The sequence below is a fragment of the Panthera pardus genome, unplaced genomic scaffold (genome assembly GCF_024362965.1).
Source record: "Panthera pardus isolate Hobbes unplaced genomic scaffold, ASM2436296v1 HiC_scaffold_16, whole genome shotgun sequence".
NCBI classification, from domain to species: Eukaryota; Metazoa; Chordata; class Mammalia; order Carnivora; family Felidae; genus Panthera; species Panthera pardus.
In genome coordinates this window covers 109284542-109309485 of record NW_026526721.1, presented here as the reverse complement: position 1 = coordinate 109309485, position 24944 = coordinate 109284542, and the positions used below count along the sequence as shown (strand labels likewise).

The 24944-nt window shown below is 41.7% G+C and overlaps 1 protein-coding gene across 3 annotated transcripts in view; it reads left to right on the top strand.

Annotated features, from left to right (window-relative positions):
* The window catches only part of ARHGEF26 (Rho guanine nucleotide exchange factor 26), a 127622-nt gene extending 103079 nt beyond the window's left edge, over positions 1 to 24543 (top strand). For all 3 annotated transcript variants that reach the window (XM_019439998.2, XM_053903697.1, XM_019439989.2), the window contains 4 exons: positions 9460 to 9669; positions 20359 to 20426; positions 21731 to 21835; positions 22391 to 24543. In XM_019439998.2, the coding sequence (XP_019295543.1) occupies positions 9460 to 9669; positions 20359 to 20426; positions 21731 to 21835; positions 22391 to 22533 (526 nt within the window). In that variant the 3' untranslated portion in view covers positions 22534 to 24543. The remainder of the gene's footprint in view (positions 1 to 9459; positions 9670 to 20358; positions 20427 to 21730; positions 21836 to 22390) is intronic.
* Positions 24544 to 24944: the final 401 nt, after the last annotated feature.

The following is a 24944-nucleotide window of genomic DNA, read 5'->3' as shown; positions in this document are numbered from 1 at the left end:
AAATTACTGTTAATCTTTTAGAGCCTCAGTATTATCATCTGTAAAATGGGTCTAACGGTTCATCATCTTCATGGAATTTCTGTGAGAATTAAATAAGATAATGCACATAAAGACAGCAAATAGTCTCTGCTAAGTGACTGATACATGCTGAGTATCATTATTCCTAGTCATTGTATTTTTCTCTAAGGATCTTGGCACAAATTAAGTTATTGCCCTTCTTCTAGATTATTTTACAGTTTTAAAAAATTGTTTGAGACCGTTAGCCATTGCTATACATCTGAAGGTTGTGGTACACTGTGGAGTCAGACATGATTTATGGCCCCCAATACATGATTTTAGAAATACACGTGTTTAACTCAGTGCCTCTCCCTCCCTGTTCATGTCAGATGGCAAGGATAACCATTGATCTACGTTTATTCCTTTATAAGTTGATGTTATTCATGTGTACACTTCTCTAATATCAATTGTCTTGCAATATCCCTCACAACTGATTAGGAGACAGTATAAGTTTGTGGCTGAAAAAAGTGAATTCGGTGTATTTTTTTTCCTTTCGTTCAAGGAAGCCAGTGGAAGTAAACCTGAATATGAAGATTACTTAGTAATTTGTAGTAATCCTGTTGCCAATTTAAGAGGCTGCCTACTTGCTCTTTAGAGCTTGCTTAGTTTAGTTATGCCAGAGAGAAAGCTTCAGGAAGGTGGTAACAGCCTCTTGGACTTGCCCATCTCCTTTTTTTAAGGACCATGGGTTCAGGGCATCCCATGGGCACAGGGTCCTGGGCTGTGGAATCTGGAGATCGGTGTTGAGAGGAATGAGGCCTTTCTAGTCCTGTGATGCGTCACTAGTCATGTTTTTTGGTGACCATGAATCACAGCAGATCCTTATCTTACCAACAAGTGTGGTCCTTACAACTATTTGTTATATTCTTGACAATGAAATAGCAAGCATATGGCATGTTTGTTAGTCTTCAGAATTATTTTGAAGGACTGAACAAGTAAGACTGAACTCGGTTTCTGGATAAATACCATGCCTTGTTTTGCTGGAGTACTTGCCACATTATGAATTTCTTGAGATACGTATTTAGTTCAAGTTGTGCTCTGTTCACTTGCCCATTTGCAAAGTGCATGCAATTATCAAGCCTTGAACAAAATGTCAAGCAATTGAAATGCATGATCTGTCAGGAAAATTAAAAATAATAGCTAACATTTACTGCTTGTGAGTCAGGCATGACTGTAAGAACTTTACTTCCAACAAAATAATATATGACTTATATTTACAAGTAATAAATATATTACTGTATCACTTAGTTCTCACAACAATCCAAGGAGATTGGTATTATTATCCCCATTTTACAGATGAGAAAGCTAAAACACCAAGGGGATCAGTAATGTGCTCAAGATCATGAAGTGAGTAAGTGATAGAATTGGGATTCTCACCAGGCATTCTAAATCAAGTCTCTACTCTTACCTGTTGTACTACACTTCATTACTTTAAAATTGCACATTATTTCACTAAATACTTGTTTGTATTATTCTAAAACTAAGCTTTAAAGTTTAGTAAAATCAATGTCAGTCATGTGACATAATGTTTCAGTCTCTTAACTCAAAATAAATTTCAGTATAGACCAATAGTCTCCATTCCAGAAATGTTAACTAGGGTATTTTTATTCTAGTTAAGCACAACATCAGATATGGGGATTTAGAAATCATGTTTTCGGAAGGAGAAGAGAAATTAATGGAAATTTGCACCAGAGGAATTCATATGCATGTCTTAAAGGAAAATAGGAAGAAACTCTGATTTTATCAAACCTCATCCAGTCGTGTGAATCAACAGGCGGGGAGAATGGCAGAGCCATTATAAATCCTGAGAGAACAGCAGGGGTCTAGGAGAGGATCTTGGAGAATGACCCAAAAGGAGGATGACTTAGAAATGTTACACAGGCATGAGAAGAGGAAGGTAGAGTTTCAAGATGTCACAGTACTCCACATCATCAAATTTTGTAGATGTCGAGAATAGTTGTGAAATTCAAGTCATTGGGTTTGGTGGGATGCTGGGCCATGCTGGCCTTGGGGAGCAGTTTTCACTGGCACGTAGGCACAGGGTCTGAGAAACCAAAAATGCAGGCAGTGAGTAGCTCAGGAGACGTCTGTCTTGCACCAGCAGATTCAAATGAAGGTTTTTCAGGACAGGGCAACTGTGTGCATGTTTTAAACGAAGTCTCTGGAGCTACTTACTGCATAGGTAAAAAATAAACATCACTATCTTGATGTATGCGAAAAATCATATTGTTTTGGATAATTCATTGATTGCATCAATTCTTTTAACTCTTTTATGAAAAGAAGAATTGGAGGTGCTAGTTGGGTTTCCATCTGTCAGATTTTGGCTATAAAAGAAAGTCCCATACCAATGGCATGGTAAAATATGAGACAACTCCTAGGGCTGAGGAGCAGTGGGTTGTGGGAAAGCTGGCCTTCACAATCAACCCTTCCCCTCACTTCCCCCATCACATCTTTCCTTTCATATGTATGGCTCCATCTTGGTCAACTAGCCCATTTCCCATTCCTGGTCATCCTTATTATGTACTTAAAGTAAAAGGTTTGCTAATAAAGGTTAAGTTGAGAACTCTCTCTAAGGTATTTGCATGTTTAAGAGTACTCCCCACCTCCAATCACAAGGCAAGTCCAGATGGGTCTGTGCCTAGGAGAAAGACCTGTTCTGTCACCACCTCTTCCTCATGACTCTTAATGGACCCAGAGCTTGGGTCCAAGGAGATGATCCTGGTTACTGAATGAGATTGGGATCCAAATTTTTTTTTTCCAGATGTTTCTTCAGATGTTCCAATATTATTTGTTGACTAACCTGTCAATTTCCTACAGATTTGAAATGTCACCTCTACCGTGTCCTAAATTCCCAGATGTGTTTGGATCAGTTCATGAACCCACTCCTCTGTTTCACTAACCCATCTGTCAATTCATCCCCAGGCCCAGTCTTCGAATTACTGTAGTTTTACAATATGCTTTTAATATGTCATAAGACTGGATGGCTCTCATTCTTTTCCATAATCTTTCTGACTGTATTTACGTGTTTATTTTTTGTACGTTTTACGATCAGCTTGACTGTTCCCGTTCTTCACCACATCCCAAAAAACCCTGTTTGTACTTTGTTGTGATATGATAAAGTTCTATTTTAATTTAGAAAGAATTGGAACCTCTATAATATCAAACTTCTGTATCCATTCAGGCTTTCTTCTGAAGTATAGCAGAAACTGTTTTCATATAGCAGAAACCTGTTAGGTTTAATCCTAAATATTTTATGGGTTTTGTGGCTCTTATAAATAAGATGACTTACTTGATTACATTTTCTAACCATGTGTCAGTCATATATAGAAAAGCTTTTTGTTTTGTTTTGTTTTTTGTTTTTTTTGTCTCAACGCAACTACTTTATTGAATTCACTCTTACTTTGTAGTATCTTTTCAGGCAATGATGTCATCTGCAAATAATCCTTTTTCTGGAGGTCCAGAAAAATTCCATTGTGCAATAGTCACTTCAACGGTACCCTTAAACATTCACAGACACGATGCATTTATTATTCTTTGTTTTTCTTATCAAACACTAACATACCTATCATCCAGATATAATAGACATTAACTTTTTGCCATATTACTGTCAGATCATTCCTTTTTAAACAAAAAAGCCCTGATGTCATACTGTGGGTACATCCATAGTATCTCCACCATCATCCCATCTTCCTCTTCCTCCCCAGAGTAACTCCTGTGCTGAGCTTGGTATCTGTCCTGCTACACTCACTAATGCATATGTATATATGTGGCTTTGGTATTTTAAAAATGTGTGCCTGTTGGGGCGCCTGGGTGGCTCAGTCGGTTAAGCGTCGACTTCAGCTCAGGTCTTGGTCTTACGGATTCGTGAGTTCAAGCCCCTCATTGGGCTCTGTGCTGACAGCTCAGAGCCTAGAGCCTGTTTTGGATTCTGTGTGTGTGGTCTCTCTCTCTGCCCCTTCCCTGCTGGTGCTCTGTCTCTCTCTGCCTCAAAAATAGATAAACAATAAAAAAAAAAAAAAAAAGTGCCTGATGTATGCAGTTGTGAAATATCCTGATTTAAAAGTAATAAATAGAGGCCTAGTATGAAAAATCCCAGCCTTTCTAGAAATTGATGGGGCAGAAAGTTAAAAGTGATCCATAATAATCTTTTTAAGAAAGCCACTATTCACAATAAGGTATGTCATCTTTTAACCCACTTCGTTAGGTTGCATATGGTAGGACTAAACACTATTTGAACTGCTTAACAAAAGAATGCCTTCCTGAGGGAAGAATAATTGAGGTATGTATTTACCACCAGATCCTGTTCTCTACTGATAGCTCTCTATCTGGTGAGAGAAAAGGAAGGGAAGAAAAAGGAAGGGAAGGGAAGAGAAAAAAAAGAAACAAAAAAAAAAAAAAAAGGAAAGAATGGAATCTCAGCAGAGGTTACTAGGACTTTAAGTAGATTTCAACAGAGAGATCCGTCACTGTTTACATGGCAGAGCAACGGACTTCTATAGATGTGATTGCTGCACCTGATAGGGGTCCTGCTTGCACAAAGCAGACAGCCTTGATGAGCAGCTGGCAAACTTGGAGCACACATAAGACAATCAAAGGAAGTCTACATATAAACTTCTCCATGCAAGGAAAGGTGGTTTTTCCATTTGCCTTTTTCTGTGCAATTTAACTTCCTAATTACATGATCCAAATTGTTTCAGAGACTATGTAAACCATATGTTTGTTAAATGATAGAGACAAACATGGGGAAGTCTGATTAGCATCAACTTCCCTCAGGAAAGGGGTTTCTTACCCACCCCAGCTTAGCCTCTGTTATACTTACTGGACATGGGTGAGTAAGCAGAGGAGGGAAGTAGGTTTGTAAATAGCTGCATCTGGCTATGGATTCTCCCCTCTTCCTTCTGCTTAGGCACGTATCTTAACACAGATTTTTCCTTTTGTATTAGCATGAGAGAGAGGTGCCGACTGACATTAGGAGAATGAGTTTTATCCAATAGTTAGCAGATTCAGAGGAGAAAGTAGGATTGTTTTGAACCTTTATGAGATTGAGTGTGTGAGTGTGTGTGTGTGTGAGAGAGAACACAGATGTGTTAGCAAGAGGGAATGGCTTTTTAGTTTTTGTTTCAGTTGGTTTGAATAACAGAGGGTGAGAATAAATAATTGATTTACTGTTCAATGAAACCAAGGTTTTTAAAATATAAACATATTAAGAGTAGTGAAGAAGTTGTAAACATTGTGTAATGAAGTTTACAGGTCTAGGTGAAGTCATATTGGATGCTTGCTATTGGATCAGTTAACAACAACAAAGAGCAAATGTGTTTCCTGTGTCCTCTTTTGGATTCAAGAAATTCAAAGAGTGGGAAAAGTTCCCTGTTCAGGCCTATTCTGTGACACAAATGTGCAGATGTATAGAAATGGATACCTCGAGGTGAAGCCACATAGCTATAAAATAAAGTGGCCACAATTTATCTTCCAAACTGGACATTTGAGAGGATAACAGGCAGAAACTAGGTCACATAGTCACCCCAACTCTTCATGGCATTGTAATTGTCATTGCTCCAGAGAACAATTAAAAAACTCTTAATTTTTCTACTTTTTCTGGCTTTAATTGCCTCCAAAAGACAAAGATTCAGAGCATCATTGCAACACATTAGCGGATACTGACACAAACACTGGGGAAAATAGGAACTCAGAAAATTAAGAGGAAAAGAAAGACTTAACTAGTTAACTCATAAGAGTTTACATGGCTTTCCTGTGACCTCTTGGTCTTAAATAGGTGGAACCACTTTACTGCCGACAACTTTTTGGAACTTGAGTCCTCTTGAATGATGGGCTTATGGCACATACATTTCTTTGCCTTTTATTTCTTTGGAAAGATGAAGAATACCTATGCAGTGTCATTGGTTAGGGCACTACCTGAACACGCATATACGCAACATTAGGATGCTTGGATTTCTCTGAGAAAACAGAATTCCTTTTAACTGGAAATGGGTGTCTTTGGCTAACAGGTCATCTTGTTTAACTTGTGAGTTGGACCAAAAGAGTAACTAGAGCTACAGAGAGAGGATGGCAACAAGGAGGCCCTCGTTCTTCTTGTTCTTTCTCTTGTTTTTGATGTTGTTGAGGCTCTGCTTTTGTTCTTTTTCGGTTTGGTTTTTATCCTGGGTTCTGAGCTGTTAAATTCATGTTTAAGATCTCTAGACAACCTTATAAGCATTCCCTGCTCTGCCAAAAATTGCTTTGTTTCTTGTAAACATGGTCTTTTGAAAATACAACCTTACTTGTTTGTAAAGTGTATTATTCTGCTTTCTCCTTTGATGAAAATCATGTGAACTTTGATAAACCTTATTCTGATATGAGAAATATTTTATATGTGCTGGCTCTGGCTGTGTTGGTCTGCAGGCAGTCTCAGGAAAGCTTTGGAAATGATCCTGCTATGTGAACTTCCAGTTAATACAGATTATTACCGTAGCAACAAGTAGACTTGATCAGAAGGCAGTATTTTGCTTTTATAGATAATAACTGTGTGCTGTCTTTTGAAGAGAGAATACCAAACTAAATTTTAGAAAAGATTTTATAAATTTTCCTAAGGAGAGTTACAAGGGAGTGGTTGACTGGTAGACGTCCGCCACTGAATGAAAGAAATTCTAAGAAATCTTGAGCAAAGCGGCCTATCCTGAAACGCCTAGTGTAGTTGGGCATGAGGAGTTTCATTTTCTCATAGCTCCCCTGAGTTCACACATTTGCATTTATTATTAAATAAGGTGAATATTCAATATTGTTCCTAGAATATATTAGAATATATTGCATAGTCATCCATTTATTTAGCAGTTATTTGTTGAGCTTTCCCATGTTCAGCTGCAAGGGCACAGATGTGGAGTAGAGGGAGAGCTGTATCTAACCAGGGTTGGGATTTGCCAAAGAGATGAGCATGTATACACGTGGTGATTAAAACTACATCCCTAGAAATCCAAGCTGGGTAATCTAGTAAGCATAAAGGGTTCAAGGACAGGGGAAAGGTGGTAGAGTCAGTGGGCTAAAGAATCATTGGGGTTGAGGGGCGCCTGGGTGGCTCAGTCGGTTGAGTGTCCAATTTAGGCTCAGGTCATGATCTCATGGTTCATGAGTTTGAGCCCCCGTGTTGGGCTTTGTGCTGACAGCTCAGAGCCTGGAGCCTCCTTCGGTTTCTGTGTCTCCCTCTCTCTCTGCCTCTCCCCCTCTCATGCTTTGAATCTCTCTCTCTAAAAAATAAATACTCGTTAAAAACAATTTAAAAAAGAGAATCATTGGAGTTGAGGATTAGAAGAAGAGGGGAGTAGGAGAGACAGATGGTTGGAGAGGGTGTTTGACATTGGGATTACAGAGACATTGCAGTTGATTTCAATGACAAGGTCTAGGGTATGACGATGGTGGGGTAGCTGAAGGACAGAAGGTAAGATGGTTGGGGAAGGGGAAGTCAAGGAACTGACAAGCCGGGGTAATGGAAGTCTCCCCTGTGTGGAAATTCAAGAAAATAGTGTTGTAGGGGGACCATGAGCCAGCAACTAAACTCATAAGGGTAGATAACTCAACTGGGAGTCTTTCCTTGACTTTGATTATGAGATAGAGCCAGACAGCATGAACTTCAAAGCTAAGGACTTTTTGGGAGGAAGAAGTGATCACTGTCTAGCAGCAGCATGAGAAACCAGCTGATAGAAAGCCTTATGGGGAGGCCATGTTTTCTAGGGAGAGCCAAGCTTCTGTTAAGGCAAGAAGGTAAAGGGAGGGTTCAAGGCAGAGCTGAGGATTTATAAGATTTTGCTGGATTCCCTATATGAGGTCCATTTCTGGAGGACACAGAAGGGGTTCAGGAACAAGCTGAGGAGCTCAGGGAGATAGAGCCAGATTAGGTGTGTTCACAGTGCTTTGGGGATGAGATTCCAGGGGAATGGAGAATACTGGGATCATGGGCATAAGCAGGGATAGAGAAATCAGTCCTGGTGGTTTCTGAAGCAGGTGGTGAGGCTGTGTGTGTTAGAAGGATGGCTTAGGCAGATCTCCAAGGCTCTTCTTCCCTCCTGTGCCTGGTGGTTTGGAGGCTGGGACTGAGCTGTTGTTATCCAGAGCATGGGTAGGTTTGGGGCTCCCTCTTTATTCTGCGGACAGAGGGAAGACTAGGGAAGTGTGCCTGTTTGAGCATTACCACTATGCATGTGTGTCTCACTTGTAATACATTATCAAGTTCCAGGGTAACATAAAATGAAAGCTAGAGTTTAGCATTATTTGTTTTGTTTTTAAATATTTATTTTTTGGAGTGCACAAGTCACGGAGGGGCAGAGAGAGGGGGACAGAGGATCTGAAGCGGGCTCCGCACTGACAGGCCAACAGTAGGAAGCCTGAAATGGGCTCGAACTCAGAAACTGCAAGATCATGACCTGAGCCCATGTCCAACACTCAACTCACTGAGCCACCCAGGTGCCCCTAGCATTATTTAAAAAAAAACCTTTTTTTTAATGTTTATTTTTTTGAAAGAGAGAGCACAAGCTGGGTAGGCGCAGATAGAGAGGGAGACACAGAATCCGAAGCAGGCTCCAGGCTCTGAGCTGTCAGCACAGAGCCCGATGCAGGGCTCAAACTCACATACCACAAGATCACGACCTGAGCTGAAGTTGGATGCTTAACCGACTGAGCCACCCAGGTGCCCCTTCCCCAGCATTATTTTTAATATTGCTTTCAAACCTGAGATACAATTTACACATTGCAGAAAAATAGTAATTAACAGGCTTAATTCAGGAGGATTATATTGATTCATAATCAGTTATATATAATTCAGATTCTAGTTCATTTAAAAAAATTTTTTCACGTTTATTTATTATTGAGAGACAGACATAGAGCATGAGCAGGGGAGGGCTAGAGAGAGGGGGAGACACAGAATCTGAAGCAGGCTCCAGGCTCTGAGCTGTCAGCACAGAGCCTGACGTGGGGCTCGAACTCACAAACTGAGATCATGACCTGAGCCAAAGTCGGTTGCCTAACCAACTGAGCCACCCAAGCGCCCCTCTAGTTCATATTTTAAAATAAATCATTTTCAGGATGCCTGGGTGGCTCAGTCGGTTAAGCATCTGACTTCGGCTCACATCATAATCTCATGGTTCGTGAGTTCAAGCGCCGCATCGGGCTCTGTGCTGAGAGCTCAGAGCCTGGAGCCTGCTTCAGATTCTGTGTTTCCCTCTCTCTCTGCCCCTCCCTCACACGTGCTCTGTCTCTGTCTCAAAAATAATCATTAAAAAAAGTTTTAAATAAATCATTCTCCTCCTATCCTTCCTTCCTCCCCATCACCTTCTCCCTGAATGTGACTTGAAAATGGACAGTGTCACAGTCTTATGCATTGAATTGTTGACATGTTCTTTTCCCTTTTCCTTCTAGTGAAGAAAGTTACAACGTCAATGATTATTCCTTAAGAGATCAGCTATTGGTGGAATCTTGTGACAATGAAGAGCTTAATTCTTCTCCAGGGAAGAACAGTTCTACAATGCTTTATTCAAGACAGAGCTCTGCCAGCCACCTCTTTACTCTGACAGTCCTGAGTAACCATGCGAGTGAGAAAGTGGAAATGCTGCTAGGGGCTGAGACACAGTAAGTATGGACAGGGATGGTTTCAGAATTATCTGGTGTCATTCTTCCCTAATTAATTACCCTTGGTCTGAGACTCTCTAAAAAACTGGTGAACAGTAGCTACTATGTATTTTTTTGCTGAGTACCTATTATGCCCCACACACTGGGTCTAGGTGCTTCATGGAGAATCTCATCTTTTCCTTGTGATCCTCTCAACATCTCGAGAGATGGGTGTTATTATTTTCATCTTCATGAATCCTGATGGATGCATTGTGCTTTAGGTGGTGTGCTTTTATATTTAGAAAGTGGTGTAAAAATCACTTTATTTTAATCATTGATAAAGATATGACCCATGAGCCATGGGTAGTTGACACCTGGTAGTTTCCATGTAGGCTGTAAGTTGTCCCAGATAAAGGAGTTAAGGCCATTTTGCAGTCACCCACCTTCAGCTAGACAGCAAAAGGCCTGATGATTTCTATCAAAAGAGATACTCGGTTTGGGGAAACATGAATGAATCCACTTTCCTATCAGAGTTGATGCCGAGGCTAAATAGAGAATCCCGCTGTGTGTGTCTGCTGGCGTACTAGTGGTCATGGTGCAGTCTGTCCTCACACTGGATGGATGAAGGCAAGCGAGCTTAATTTTCAAGTCTACCCCCGTGGTTTGGTCCATTTAGAGACAGTTGACCGGTTTATTTGTTTGGAAGCTGGAGACCTCCTCTTGAAACAGTCATCACAGGCCGGTATTATGTTGGGTGGAACAGTAGAGGAAAGGGGAAGTTCTCTCACTCTTTATCCTCAGGGATCATCCTACGCATACCTCCCACCCAAATCTGCCAAGGTTCCCAGGTGGTGTAATTAAAATGGATCAGCAGCTGGTGGATAACAACCCCGAGACTGTAGCAAAATCTTAATGAAAGTAAACCCAGAGAGGTGTCCCTACCTCTTGAGAGTATTTTAACAGTGTTTCTGGGTCATTAAAGAGAGACATCAGAAAAAGGTTACAATTATAAAGCATCCATATAAAACGTTTTCAATGATCATTTCATATCTTTTTGGCACTAGAAGTAACTTTTCAAAGGCTAAAGAAAACCAAGAGGGATAGGTTGATGTAAACTCCATTTGAGATTTGAAAATTTGCCAAAATAGAGTATTCCAAATGAACTTGAGAGTTAGCAGAGGGAGTAAGAAAAGGAGCTTCATCCTATGTTTGTTTATGAAACAAAGAAATGCCTTTTCTTAAGGTCCCGGAGCTCTTCCATGAAATTGCCGAAGGAGCCTGCAGCATTCCAGGCATGTTCCTGTATTTGCTCCTCTGGGTGGGTGCTACTGCTGGTCTGTGCAGATGACCAGCATGAGACACACGTAAGACCAGGGCTCAGGAAGGCATTTCTTCAACTCTGGAAGTGATTAAACCTCTTGTCCAGTGAAGACAGACCCAGCCTTCCTCTGGGGAAGCCTCTCTTTAAAAGAGAATTTAGTATGTCTAAGCTTTGGATCTTATATGATTTTAAGGGTGAAAAGTCTTTAAAGGCTTTGGAGATGAGTGCTTATCCAGAGATTTTAGAGAATTCTCAAACAGATTTTCAGTTGTCAGTTTTAGTTAGTAATGGTGAAAGTGTTGCTGGTTTTGCTTTGTGTTTTCCTTTCCTCTGTGTTTATAAGGATTGTTTGTTCTCTTTCTTTTTCTTTTTTCGGATTGTTTGTTCTATATTCAGGTCTTGCCAACGTATCAGCAGAGCTTTTCCTGACTGTCTCTTTCATAATTTATGTAACCTCCACCACTTGTTTCTGAGATTATTCCAGCAAAGTAGGAAGTAAACCGACACGTCCAGTTCTTTTTATACCAAGGCTAGATCCTTTTCTGGGACATTCTGTAGCATTTGTTTACCTTCTTGCCTTTTGATGTTGCCATGGACTGAATGGTATATTCATTTCCTCAATCAGAAATGTTCTCCAGAATATTGAGTTTTGTCACCCATAAATGATATGAGCCATGGGTCTGACTCCTATGTGTAGAACATTCCAGAGAGGCAGAGGTCTCCTTGGGTACAGGAGTGACTCCCTCACTCTCCTCCCCTCCACCACCAACTTAGGTATCAGTTGAAAAGTAAATAAACAAACATCTTTAAGCATACAAGGCATAAAATAGCATTTGTATTGAAAGAAAATGTTACAGCCAGGACGTACTTTCCTTAAAAAAAAAAAAAAAAAAAACCCCAGAAAACAATTCACTGTTTAAAAGTCTAGCAAATTATTATATGCCATGTTGGAAAAAGTGCAGGTCAGCCCTGGGCCGAAATGGTTTTGAGCAATCAGTTTTGGTCTACGTAGAATATTTTCTTTGCTTCTAAGATTTGCAAAATTTATAGGTGACTATATGTTTTTGAAGTTTCTTCTCTTGTATGTTATGTGTGATTAAGGTGGCCTATTAGCAAACTGGTTGAGAAAACCAGGTTTTCACCACCGTTTTGGCCTTTTAATATCTGTAGTACTTTATACTAGTTACTAATATCCTTTGTCTACTTATTCTTTGGTTTGAAAAAGGAGGTGGTTCATACCTAAACATTTACCTTCTTTGAAAAACTGTTGTCAACAGAGATCATGTGGGGATATACAGAATGTAAAATCAGCAGGAGGGGTGCAGCTGTTTGACACAACAGTTCAGTCATTATAACGGTGAAATTGTAGAACAGATCAATAACTTTGATTACATAAAGAATGTAGAAAAGCTTCCCAAAAGGAAATGGGGTAAACATTGAGCATCTGGGATGTGCCAAATGGAGCCAGCCATAGAACATGAGGAAGGGTCCCATAGGGGTTTCTAGAGAAGGATAAAACTGAGCTGAAGTAAAGTGACCATACATCTTGGTTTCTTCAGGATCAGTATAGTGTCTGTTCTGGCACAACTAACAATAGCACCCACTTTGACTCTCAAAGGTGTCTTGTTTAGACAGTAAAATATGTGGTGGCCCTAATTACTGGTTGGTACTCCACCTCCCTCATTTTTTCTCCCATATGTAAAATGAGACAAAGGTGATATGATTTGCCTGAGGTCATACAGGAAGTGAGTTGTTGCCAAAGCTGGGACTAGACCCTGACCCTCCTGAATCTAGTGTTCTTTCTGGTAACAAATTTGAATCTTCCTACTGAGATGCCACCAGTCAGACTGGTCCACCCCTACCTTGCCATTTGGCCCTTTTTCCCTGGAAGGGAAACTCCAGGAAGCCACTTGCTATTTCAATTTTTTTTTTAATGTTTATTTATTTTTGAGACACAGAAAGACAGAGCATGAACGGAGGAAGGTCAGAGATAGAGGGAGACACAGAATCTGAAGCAGGCTCCAGGGTCCGAGCTGTCAGCACAGAGCCCGACGCGGGGCTTGAACTCACGAGCCATGAGATCATGACCTGAGCCGAAGTCAGATGCTTAACCGACTGAGCCACCAGGCGCCCCGCCACTTGCTATTAAATGTGAGAAATTATTAAAACGTGAATTGTATTCTTAGGTCCATAGACTAAAAAGGAAAAACATTTGCGAAAACTCAGATGGTAAATTTAGGGCATCATATTGTTTCAATTCTATAATAAAAAACAGAATAGATGGTGCAGGAAGACTTCTCTGAGGTGACATTTGAACTGAACCCTGAGTGACAAGGGGAAGTCAGCCTGTGGGAAAATGCAGGGCCAGAATGTTCTAGGCAAAGGAAACAACAAATGGAAAACTTCTAGAGAAACGAGTTTGATGTTGTCAAACTTGGCTTGAACATCGTGAAAATGGCTAGGTCAGAATAAACCAAGGAGAGAGTGGGTGGTCAAGAGGCCAACAGAGGCCAGATCATTTCAGAGCAGAGCTATTCCAGTATGGCCCGTGGGCCATCAGTCCTCAAACCATAACCTCCTGTGCATGAGGGAAGGAATTAAGAACTTAGAGCATTTCGACATTTCTCCATCATCAAAGCATGTGATTATTTTACCAGTTAATTCATTTTTGTTGTATTTCTAAGAACACTTGGTTCACAGTGGATGGGATAGGAGGTTGAGGTGGGGGGGTGAGGACTGGTTCTTCACCACACGTATTTTGAGAAGCGTGTAGAGCCTTTTAAGTCATGGCAGGAAGTTCTCCGGAAGATTGGAATGGGGGCAGAAGAGAGCAAATAGGGTCCTGTTGCAGTAAAGGGGAGTCCTGGCAGTGGCTTGGGCTGTGGTCTGAGAGGGGAGATAGAAACACGATTATTTCGGAGGCAGAGAATAGGATGAATTTACGGATTGGATGAGTTGGGGTGGCTGTGAGAGACAAATTGATGATGTTTTGGATTTTAGGTTTGAGCAGCTAGTACCATGTTAAGTTGTTCCTTAAGGGTCTTCAATATGACTTCTTCCTCTGCGTCCCTGTTAAGGCTGTTCCATCGAAAGATGAGTAGTGGCTTCCTAGTTGCCCCATTCAACAGTCTTCCTTTCTTTACCTCCAGTGTCATTTCATTTTGTTGACTGTTCAGCTCATTCACCCTGACTCCCTTTTTGAGATTTTTTCTTCACTTGTTATCTGTACTCTCTTAGCTTTCTTTCCATTTCTAACCATCCTTATTCGCTCTCCCATCAGAAATGCAGCCTACCTGAGCCAGTCAGCTACCCACTGCTTTCCCTAAACACACATTTCTGTAAGTGGTAAAGTGGTACCATTGGCACCATTTCGAGTTGATCCAATCTGGAGACTGGTGTCATTTGTGATTCTTCCAGGTCTGAACAAATCTGTTATCTGCCAGTTCTTCCTGTGCAAAAGTCCATTGCATCTTTCCACATTCCCGAGGACAACCTGTGTATCGCTTCTCTTTTGAGACACCCTGTAGTGTCCTAATGATTCTCCTTCTCTCCAGTTTTGCGTGGTTTTATTACTAATCCCTACACTGAACTCCAGCTTTGTCTTTTGTCTCTTTTGTCCGTGGCCAGTTCCCAATACATATTTTTGGGACTGACCCATAATTTAGTTAGCTTTTCTAGAAGGCAAGGTAGAATAAATAGTAACCATGTGTAGGGAAGTATCGCTTCCCTGTCAGTCTTTGTTCACTGTCCTTTTTGTGCTGCTGAGGCAAGTGTTCTCTACGTTCCGCTTGTTTTTCAAAGATTGCTATAAAGGATGTGGTTAAAATTTTCTTAGGATGTACATCTAACCCATGTAGATGGTGTTATCTCTGTCTGCCGTTCAAAATCTTAAGTCACATTGTTAATGAGACAGTAGTCTGTGAAAAGTACAAAAGCTTATCTTTTATAAAAGGACAAAGGACGAATATTTTACCGCTGTCATTCTTCTCCCTCTGGGCCTTTCTAGAGGAATGTGGGAGCCGGAGAGCCCCCATTGTCTGCCTTCATTAAGAGGAAGCACACACAGCTGCAGCTGGCACAGACCAGAGGCTGCAGCAAGTGGCGTCCTTGGCTTCCTGGGTTTACAGTGGAATGTGAATGGCATTTGGGCTCCGTGTATGCAGCCGTGAGACATCAGGACATGCTCAGTGACAAACGCACATTTTCTTTACCCATTGTGTTGAGCTGTAGGATATAATCACCTTAAACCATAACAAAGATCCTTCTCAAAATTTCTCCCTCACTGAAAGAAGTAGAAGCCTTGTGAATGTGGCTGGTCCTGTCAGCCATCCAGGCGACCAATTCCTGGGCCTCCTCATAAAGGCGCATTGTTTGCCAGGGAGTCTGCGGCCTTCCTGCTTCTGTTAATGATTTAATTAACAACAGGAAGTAAGTGGAATAAAATTGTACATAGTATGTCTGACATGCTCTTGTACTTCATCCTCTAAAAAAAAAATAATCCACAATAGATGGTAATTTATGTGCAAAAATGTATTTATCATAGGTTGTAGTATTTTTCCCCTCGTTGAATCTGGAATCCACATCCAGGAATGATCTCTTACACTGCATAGTGCCCCTCAAAGCACTTGATCTTTTGTGATCGTCATCACCAGCCCCACTTCAACAGGAGCACAGGTGATGACATGGGTCTCATATCATCGAGGAAACATAATTCAAGAAATAATTGGCTTAATTATATGTCACAAAATCTGAATTTTAGAACCCTCTTAGTGGGCTAAGGGAATTGCTTTGCTTTGGTTAGATTTTTGAATTAGGTAAGTTGTGAACATGTGTCCAGCTTTGTAAGATTTTGATGCACAGCATTCATCATGACATTTTTTTACCCTGTGGGTTTTCTTTCATGGATCAGAACTCATCTGGTTGAACTGAGTGTGTGAGGGAACGAACAAAAACAACCATCCTCACAAACCTGCTCTTTACAAAGGCTTGAAGGACTTTCCCCCAAAGGCCGTGGGTGTAGGAGTTTCAAAAGGAACCCCAGGTAAATTTGTAGGCTGTGACAAGAAACACAAAAGGTATCTGGCCAGCTGCCACTGTAAGAGGGACACAGAGAAGGTTCAACAGCCCCTGTCTGTTCTGCAGCCCTGCCTCTTTGTTTCAAAGCCTACTCTCCCATTTTTCTCAGTACGTATCTGTCTTTTCTAGCAGATGCCTGGCATTCAATGAGAAATCCAGCTTTGTAACTTAGACCTTTATGCAATTAAGTTTAAGCCTACTGTGCTTAATTGTATGAGAGGCAGGCCATGATGCTACCACATCTGACTCCTGAGTAGGGAACTGCAGGTGCTTAATTTTATGCTGTGCATGAAGAACACGGGTCTTAGGAAAGGACTCTACTTGCAGATATTTATGTGGAACGTCTCTTCTCAGTCTTCTTTCTCTCCCTGGGTGCCATGTGTTTTAAGCAGAATGTTCTGCCACAGCCCACTGCATACTGTGCTGGATTTTGTGTTTGTTTGCTTCCCTCTCTGCTCCTTCACACTGAAGGCTGTGGAGAGCAAGAGACCCTGTTTTACTCACTTTGCAACCCCATCCTAGCACAGGGCTCATGCAAAGGCAGGAGGCGCTCAGTGGATGTTGGTCTAAGGGAGCAGCGTTCGGGTGTCTTGGACGTTGATGTGCCCAGGTCCACATGAGTGGCGTTACTTATTCTCTCACTTTATTTGGGCAAAGGGAAAAGTCTGCGAACGGGGTGTGGGGTGGACTGTGGATTCATGTTGATTGTTTCATATTGTCCCTGGAGAAGATAGCTGTCTGCAAGTGAGCCCTGGGCTTGATATCTCAGTTTAATAATGGGTAGGTCTGTGCCCTGGCTTTTCTTGTTCTCAGAATTCCCTCTTACATTGAGGGAGTCTCCTCCCTGCTTTAGGGAGGCAGTGCTTTCTGCTTCATAGTGGGAAGCAGCTCCTTGGCAGGGCTCTGGGAGGCCCCGGGGAAAGTCGTGCGGTTTTGACGGCATGTAAGAGGGGGTGGGACTGGCTTCATTGAAGCCATGTCAAGAAGCGGCTCCTTTCAGTGAGGGCAACAAGGAGTGTCTTGTTCTGTCCTCTCGAGTCTCTGTGAGAGGCCGCCGTGTCTAAGGGATGCCATTAGCATCCAGGCAGCATGCCACACGAGTGAAAGGTTTCATCTGGATTTCTGGAAACTGTCTGCAGGGTCAGGCCTGTCACTGAAACTGGCCACTCGGTGCCAGAGGCGGGCTGTGCCTGGGAGTCTAACTGAAGGGCCGCAGACAGGAGTCAGGGCCGTGTGAAGACACACGGTAAGGCAAGGAGGAGGCTGACTTGTTTGGGAATGGCACGTGGATCATTTTAGATGTCTCTTGGTGAACAATTTTTCCATCTGTACAGTATTATTTAGTTTTCAGTTACCTTTGTACTTTGGAAATTTCCAGTTGAGCCCGAGTAAAAAATAGATCTTATATCTGACAGAGATGATATCAAGGATTTAAGTGTTGGCTTAAGATTATTTTAAAGAAGGCTGTGCTTTATAAAACTACTTGTTCCTTATAAAACCACCCGGAGGCCCTTTGTGTCCTATACTATTTTTGTTTTGTTTTTTAAAGCAAGCTGTATCATCAGTTTCTACACAAATTGTGCACATTATTACCTGATGCATCAGCTTGATTAGGGCTCAGCCTCATTTTCTTAACTAAGTCTGTCTTTCAGCACATCGCAGTTTCCACCCTTCCTGACTTCCCTCATTACTTTGAGAGCACCTGATAGGGAGCATCACCTTCTAGATCCCAGGCTGCCTTCTTTTCTTTCTTCTTTTTTTTTTTTTTATTTTATTTTTGAGAGAGAGACACAGAAGCCAAAGCAGGCTCCAGGCTCCGAGCTGTCAGCATAGAGCCTGACGTGGGGCTTGAACTCACGAGCTGTCAGATCATGACCTGAGCTGAAGTCGGATGCTCAACTGACTGAGCCACCCAGGCACCCCTACCTGGCTTATTTTCTGACTCCATCACTTAGCTGTGTCACTGTGAGCAAATGCTTATTAACACTCCAGCTTTGTCCTCTGGAGGGTGTGGGGGGAAGAATGGTAATATTTAATTTCAGTATTGTCATAAAGATTAAATTAGATGGTACTCACCAAATACAAAAAAGTAGCACAGCTGGCACATAAGTGCTCTAAGAACTATTTAGAACAAGACCCAATGCCTTACCTCCTGAAGTTTATGGCCAAGAGAAACAGACAAGCCACTAAATGGGGGTCAGTATGTGATGAGTGGTCATGATCATCCGGTTAACAGATCTTTATAGGCCTTGGTTATGTTCTGGAGATACGGCAGTGAACTGAAAGGGCAAGATGCCTGCCTTTGTGAGACTTCCAGCTGGCTAGCAACGGGATAGGGCTGAGCAGAGGAGTGCGTGGGAGCAGAATTGGCAAACTGGATGGGGATGGAGGTGTGGGCTCCTGCATCAGAGGAGGCCAGCTGGAGGAGGTGAGGCTTGTGTTTGCAAGATTGAGTGGGCATGCTGAAGAATTCCATTATAAAGTACACGACAGGTAAAATGAGTCTCTGGTGGTGGTTCCCTTTGTGGGAGGTTATTGATGGGAAAGGGACACAAGGTGTTGGGTGCACCTACATAAGCACTCACAGATCTGTATACACTTAAGATTAGTGCATTGTTTTATGGATGTTCTTCATTAATGATGAGTATGAGGGGTGGAAACAGAGGTTCTACTTGAGAGTGGGAACGGGCAGGAAAGGGTGTGGAACAGCGTGGCATGCCCCAGGCTCACAAGCAGTCTGTGTGGAAGGATGCTTGAGGGGCGGAGAAGATGGGGCAAGGGTGACAACCATCTTTAGGTACAGGCTGTTACAGGAGAAAAAAATGTATTTCAAGTACGGGCATAAAGGTGCCCCTTCTTAAGACAGTGGAGTGCCTTATAAAAACTGACGACTTGTATCACTTGCCTTGGGACCTCCACACAGCCTTCTTTCTCATCCTTTAAATGGGCTTTTGGAGGATTACATGAAGTAATGGATGTCACATGCTTGTGTCTGCTATGTAGTATGGGTTAGTTACTAAGTGCCTCAAAGATTTTAAAGTGTGTGTGTGAGCCTTATTTACTTAATTGCATTCTTGATACTGGACCTTCGGAGGATAACTGAATTATGGAATAATGCTTATCTGAAACTTCTGATCCTTTAAATAATTGTTTTGTTTCATGTAATGATGGCTTTATATAAAAAGTCCCAGTTTGTTTTTTCCCCTCAACATTTTTTTGGCTGTATTCATTAAGCCATTTTAAGCATTTGTGAACAGTCTAAAAACGTTCAAAGAATTTTTATTTCAATAAGGCTCATGTTTGGCAGTATTAGCTGTATAAAGAACTACACAACTTTAAATAGGTCAGGTTTCTCATCTTTGTGAAATGGTTTGAGTGTGGGGAAAGAAGAGAGTGTAGAGAAACTGATTTACTAGGAGGTTTTTTTTGTTTTTTTTTTTAATTTTTTTTTTTTTTAACATTTATTTATTTTTGAGACAGAGAGAGACAGAGCATGAACGGGGGAGGGGCAGAGAGAGAGGGAGATACAGAACCAGAAGCAGGCTCCAGGCTCTGGGCCATCAGCCCAGAGCCCGACGCGGGGCTCGAACTCACGGACCGTGAGATCGTGACCTGAGCCGAAGTCGGACGCTTAACCGACTGAGCCACCCAGGCGCCCCACTAGGAGTTTTTTTTTAAATGAAATTCACTTTTTTGAAATGTTAAAATATCAGATTGAATATACTAAATATCTTTATGTGATTATGTGATAGTGTAATCAGCTCTTTATTAAATAGTGGTGTCATATGTAAGAGATGAATCACTGGGTTCGACACCTGTAGCCAAAACCACTCTGTATGTTAGCTAACTTGAATTTAAATTTAAAAAAATGTTGAGGGGCAACTGGATGGCTCAGTCGGTTTAGCGTCCGACATCGGCTCAGGTCATGATCTTGTGGTTCCTGAGTTTGAGCCCCCACATCGGGCTCTGTGCTGACAGCTCAGAGTCTGGACCCTGCTTCGGATTCTGTGTCTCTCTCTCTCTACATCTCCTCTGCTCATGCTCTGTGTCTTTCTCTCACAAAAAATAAACATTAAAAAAATTTAAAAATGTTAAACTTAAATTCTGTTTGATCAATGATTAGTCAAATTCATTCAGAATCTTTTAACAGTGTTGACTAATTTTCAGCCTAGATTCCCCAGGTTATCCTTTTTAAATAACTCATACACCACCATAACTCACTGGGGAGTCTCTCCCTGTTTTCTGGGAATGGCTTTGCATTCTGTGTCCAGACATGTTGAATCTCTCAGTTGGATATGCTCTGTGTGTTTTAGGAGCGAGCGAGCCCGCTGGATCACCGCCCTGGGACACAGTAGCGGGAAGCAACCTCTGGACCGAACCTGTAAGTACCTGGAGGGCAGCCTGGTCTGGAATGTGGAGGGGCTGTGCCCCCTGCTGGACGCTGGGTTATTAGTGCTTAATGGCCACAATACCCACGCTGTAAGTTTCCTCCAAGCTTTCCTTCCTGTGGCCCTACGTCAGAACTGTGTGATCCCTGCCTTGGAGGTCAGGGGGTCTGAATTCAAATCCAAGGTGCAGTTCTTTGTTGCATAAACGTGGCCAATTGTTGCACAGCCTTCCTGAGCCTGTGCATCTGCAAGTCAGGGGTATCCCTATATACAATGCAGGGATATTGTCAGGATTAAGTTAAGTAACTTACATTGAAAGCTCTGCTTGTACTATAAACCTCTTCGATTTTCAGCAGTTGTTAGTGGGCAGGAGTTGCACGTTTAAGCCTTCTCCATACTGACAGTCTGAATCGAAGTGGAATGTATTTTTTAATCTTAAAGAAAATTATGTTACCATTCCTTTTGACCTTATTTATTAAAGTGATAACATTAAGAAAATACATTTCCTTCTTCTAGGGAAGTAGAAACTGATGCAGTAAATAAAGGGTGGTGTCATGTGCTTAGTAGCACCTTGACTTTGATTTTATGTTTTTCTGGATGTTTCTAGCTGGAAGGTCAAAACGAAAGAACTAGGGCAGCCACAGTGGTTAGCTTGGAGCACTCAGAGATCATAGCTTTAAGCTTAGAGCCAAAGCTAAAGTGATTGGTTTAAAAGTTGCCTAAAATCAAGTTTTTATATTTAAAAAAAATTAAGAACTCATGTCAGTATCAAGTCACTGAAGTTACAATTGTTATGAGCCAGCATGTTGGGAGAACTCGAAATATTGTTTGACTTTCAGTTGGAGCTCCTTTTATTTCTGACCTTATTTGGCAGCTTTCCTGTGCTGGTGAACTAGGGAAAAACGCCTGGGTGGGAGCCGGGAGAATGGGGGTACTGCAGATTTTATCACTAGTTGCATGGCCGTGGCACATCACCTAATCTGTCTGGCCTCAGTTTCCCCAATGCACAATGGCTGTTGTCTGCTTTATTATGTGACATGACTAATGGCTCCTTATCAAGGTTATTTTTGAGGGGATGCATGCATCATAAAAGGCTTCTCTTGATCCTGAGCTTCTAAAGTTCTAAAGCTCTTAGCCAAATAAGACTGTTTGAGGAACAGAGTTTCTGCTTGATAGAAACTTAACTTGTTTCTGTCAAGCTGGCCTTGAATTGCACAGAAAGATTGAGTAAATATACTGTATTGATTTGTACCTGTTCTGCTACTGGGAGCTTAGTATGTCCCCTTTACCCCCGCAGCACTGACCCAGGTAGAAATCATTAGATCCTTCACTGCCAAACAGCCAGACGAACTCTCCCTACAGGTGGCGGATGTGGTTCTCATCTATCAACGTATCAGCGATGGTAAGTGGGGGTTCTTAGGGATACTCCTGGTGCAGCATTCAGGGTGCCATAGAACCAAAGAGTCTCATTTCATTATTAATGCTCATATTTCATATCCCTTTGGTTTGTTTGCTCATTTGCTCCTGCCTTTCCTGTAGCTACACCATTGCTTTTGTTTCTGAATAGGAATGCAGTCACATGGTGTATTATTCAAAAGGAACCATGTTTCCCTTCCTTCCTACTCCCCCAGTGACCTCTCATTTTGAGGTTCTTCCTTCCTCACTTAAGGAAAAAAAAAAATCCTTTTCCTGCTGCCCCTACCTATGCACAGCATCCCCTTCTCCAGCCCAGCCCAAGCTCCCAGGCTCTTTTCAACCTTCTCCCTTCAGGGTTCCTGATTGTGTGCCACCTCGGGTATGTCATTCATTCCTCCTTGAGGCCCTTCCCTATGCTGCACTTTCTCCTCACCTTCCATCACGTCATGCACAAGCTGGGGTACATCCTCCTCAGAGCCAGGCAGGGTCCAGATTCATCCAGACACTCATTGCTTCATGAAGACTCTGTTCCTGTTTGCAGGCTGGTATGAGGGGGAACGACTGCGAGACGGAGAGAGAGGCTGGTTTCCTATGGAATGTGCCAAGGAGATAACCTGTCAGGCTACAATTGACAAGAACGTGGAGAGAATGGGACGCTTGCTAGGACTGGAAACCAATGTGTAGCCTCTCGACGGCCTTCCGTTACCGTGAGATTTGCACTACATCACAGCGGGCTGCTTGGTTCTGGGCCGGCTTTGTTGTGAATTTTAACACAGCCTGTTTAATTAAAAGAATGAAAACACTTGCCTTTAAGCTTGCCAGGTGGTTATGCTCTCTCATGAGAACAGCTACCAGTTAGTTCGCAAGGTTCGGTGTGTGCACAGTCATCCACTTGCAAACTTCCTTAGGTCCGCAGATAGCTGAGCAGTCCACTTCAGGGACCAGGCCACCTCTCAGCTCCTCCTAGGTTCACCATTTTCTGGCATTAAAAATGTATATTAGATGCTGTACCCTGGTATTCTCTTTCCTCACTTTGCCAAGGATGTTTCTGTCCCTCTTTTGACATTTCCTTTACATGGTTTTCCCAGTATTAGCAAGAGTTGTTTTTAAAGAATGCCCAGTTTTGTAAATATGTTTTCTGCCTCTTGTATTTTAGATGATTCTAATGCTATGAGGATTTCATAAGGAGCTGGTAGAGCTCAAAAGATGAGCTATTGAGTTTTTCTAAAATTCTTCCCAGGAAAGGGAAATTAACACTTGAATTTTTGCCACCTCTTTTCTCCTTAGGAGAGAAGCTTACTTAGGAGATTTTCTTTTTAGATTCACCTCACCCAATACTGGTATAGCCTGATAAAACTCGAGCTACTCTAATAAGATAGGATTTAGATGGTTCACATAAGTGACAAAATCCTGAATGTAGGACAGGGGTCGTACTTTTTTTAAAGATATTCCCAAATGAGCTGATAAGCTGACATGAGGCTGCTTTGCCTTTAATAATTTTTTGCCTTTTATAATTTAATATTTTTGACTGTTCCTACTCCTGTTCCAAACAGGCAAGTGGCTGAAATACAGTCTCAAGGAAGGTAAAATTTAGGCCTCACCAAAGTATCAAGATGCCAGCCTGGTACCTAATTGAAGCATAACAGTTTGGTCTTAATGGGAATCCGTTTCATATGTCCTAAGGGTCTTGTTTGCTGGATCTGGAGGATCTCTTAACTGTGGGTGTCTACAGAACTTCATTTCTTCCATTGGTGCAAGGAGAGAGAAAAATCATTTTAATAGTACATTTCATAAGGGAGATGGAGAGAGGGGAAAGTAACTTTTACCGGCAGCTATGTTCCTCTCTACTCCATTTTTCTTCCACAAAGGGACAAAAACCTGGCAAAGGGTACATTATTCGAGGACTCAGATCTGTGTGTGACATGTCCCATCTACTGCCTGCCAACCAGGTACCCAGATCATGAGTGAAGTGAGTAAAGCAGAAGCACAGTGTGGTTGCTCAGTATGCTTGGCTCACACGGGGCCTTCTGGTCCTTTGTTTGCTCTCCTTTACTTATGCATACAGTGCTGGATGTAAAAGACATGCCAGGCCCTGAGTTCCTGGAGGTCGGGGCCACTCAGTGAATTGATGGCAAGAGATGTCTCCAGGTTGGTAAACAAGGCATTGGTCTCCTCTTTCATGTCACAGACCCTTTAGAGGAGAGGTTAAAAAGGTTGTAATCTAATTTCATGTGATGTTTGCATTTAGGAAAGAAAGTAAATTCATTGCTTGCAAAGGGGATCATTTCGTATTAGTTTCGCTAATATCCATTTGAAGCTAAAAAGCAACTATAGGAATCCTGTGAATTAATTTATAAGTAGAGATGTTAAACAGTTTTGGAAACATGTGTATTTTATAAATCAAAGCCTTATTTAGCAAGCAGTTAATACTGTTATTGGATAAAGTGTTATATAGCAGGTACTTAACATTATTCACAATGTTTGATTTCAACAGTGAATTGTAATTTTTACATGACACAGTACTGTTTTCAAACCTAGTTCCGTTTCTATGAATAGCTTCTTGGACTTGTACAAGGACTTCAGTGACCTGTGGAGAACAAAAATACTCATTTTTGTCTCAGTGAATTGATACTGCTTGTATACTTTTGGTGAAATAAGTGAATTTATAAAGATTTTGTATATACTTGTTCTTTAGTACTTGTGTGATTTAATTCACTATAGAATGCAGTAAGTATATAATTTGCTGAATTTTGGGTCAAATCAGAGGTCTATTCAGAAGGGATCTATAGCTAACGTTCGAGGCCACTGATCTTTCCTTGTTGGGTACATGGTGGCATCAGCTGCCCCAGAAGGCTGGGGCATAAAGAGCTGGGGGCCATGATTTCTTCTCAGTTTCCACAAAACTACACAACTGAACAGCCTATCGTAAGTAGTCTGTGGTTCCCGTTACATCTTACTCATTTTGGCCACCTAGTAGCCAAACCTTTGTGCTTGTGAAATTTCACCACTTTGTGAATCTTGGTGGAAGGCGAAGACTGACTCCTGTATTTTCTTTTACTGCATGACAGATTACGACAAACTTTATGCCTTAAGCC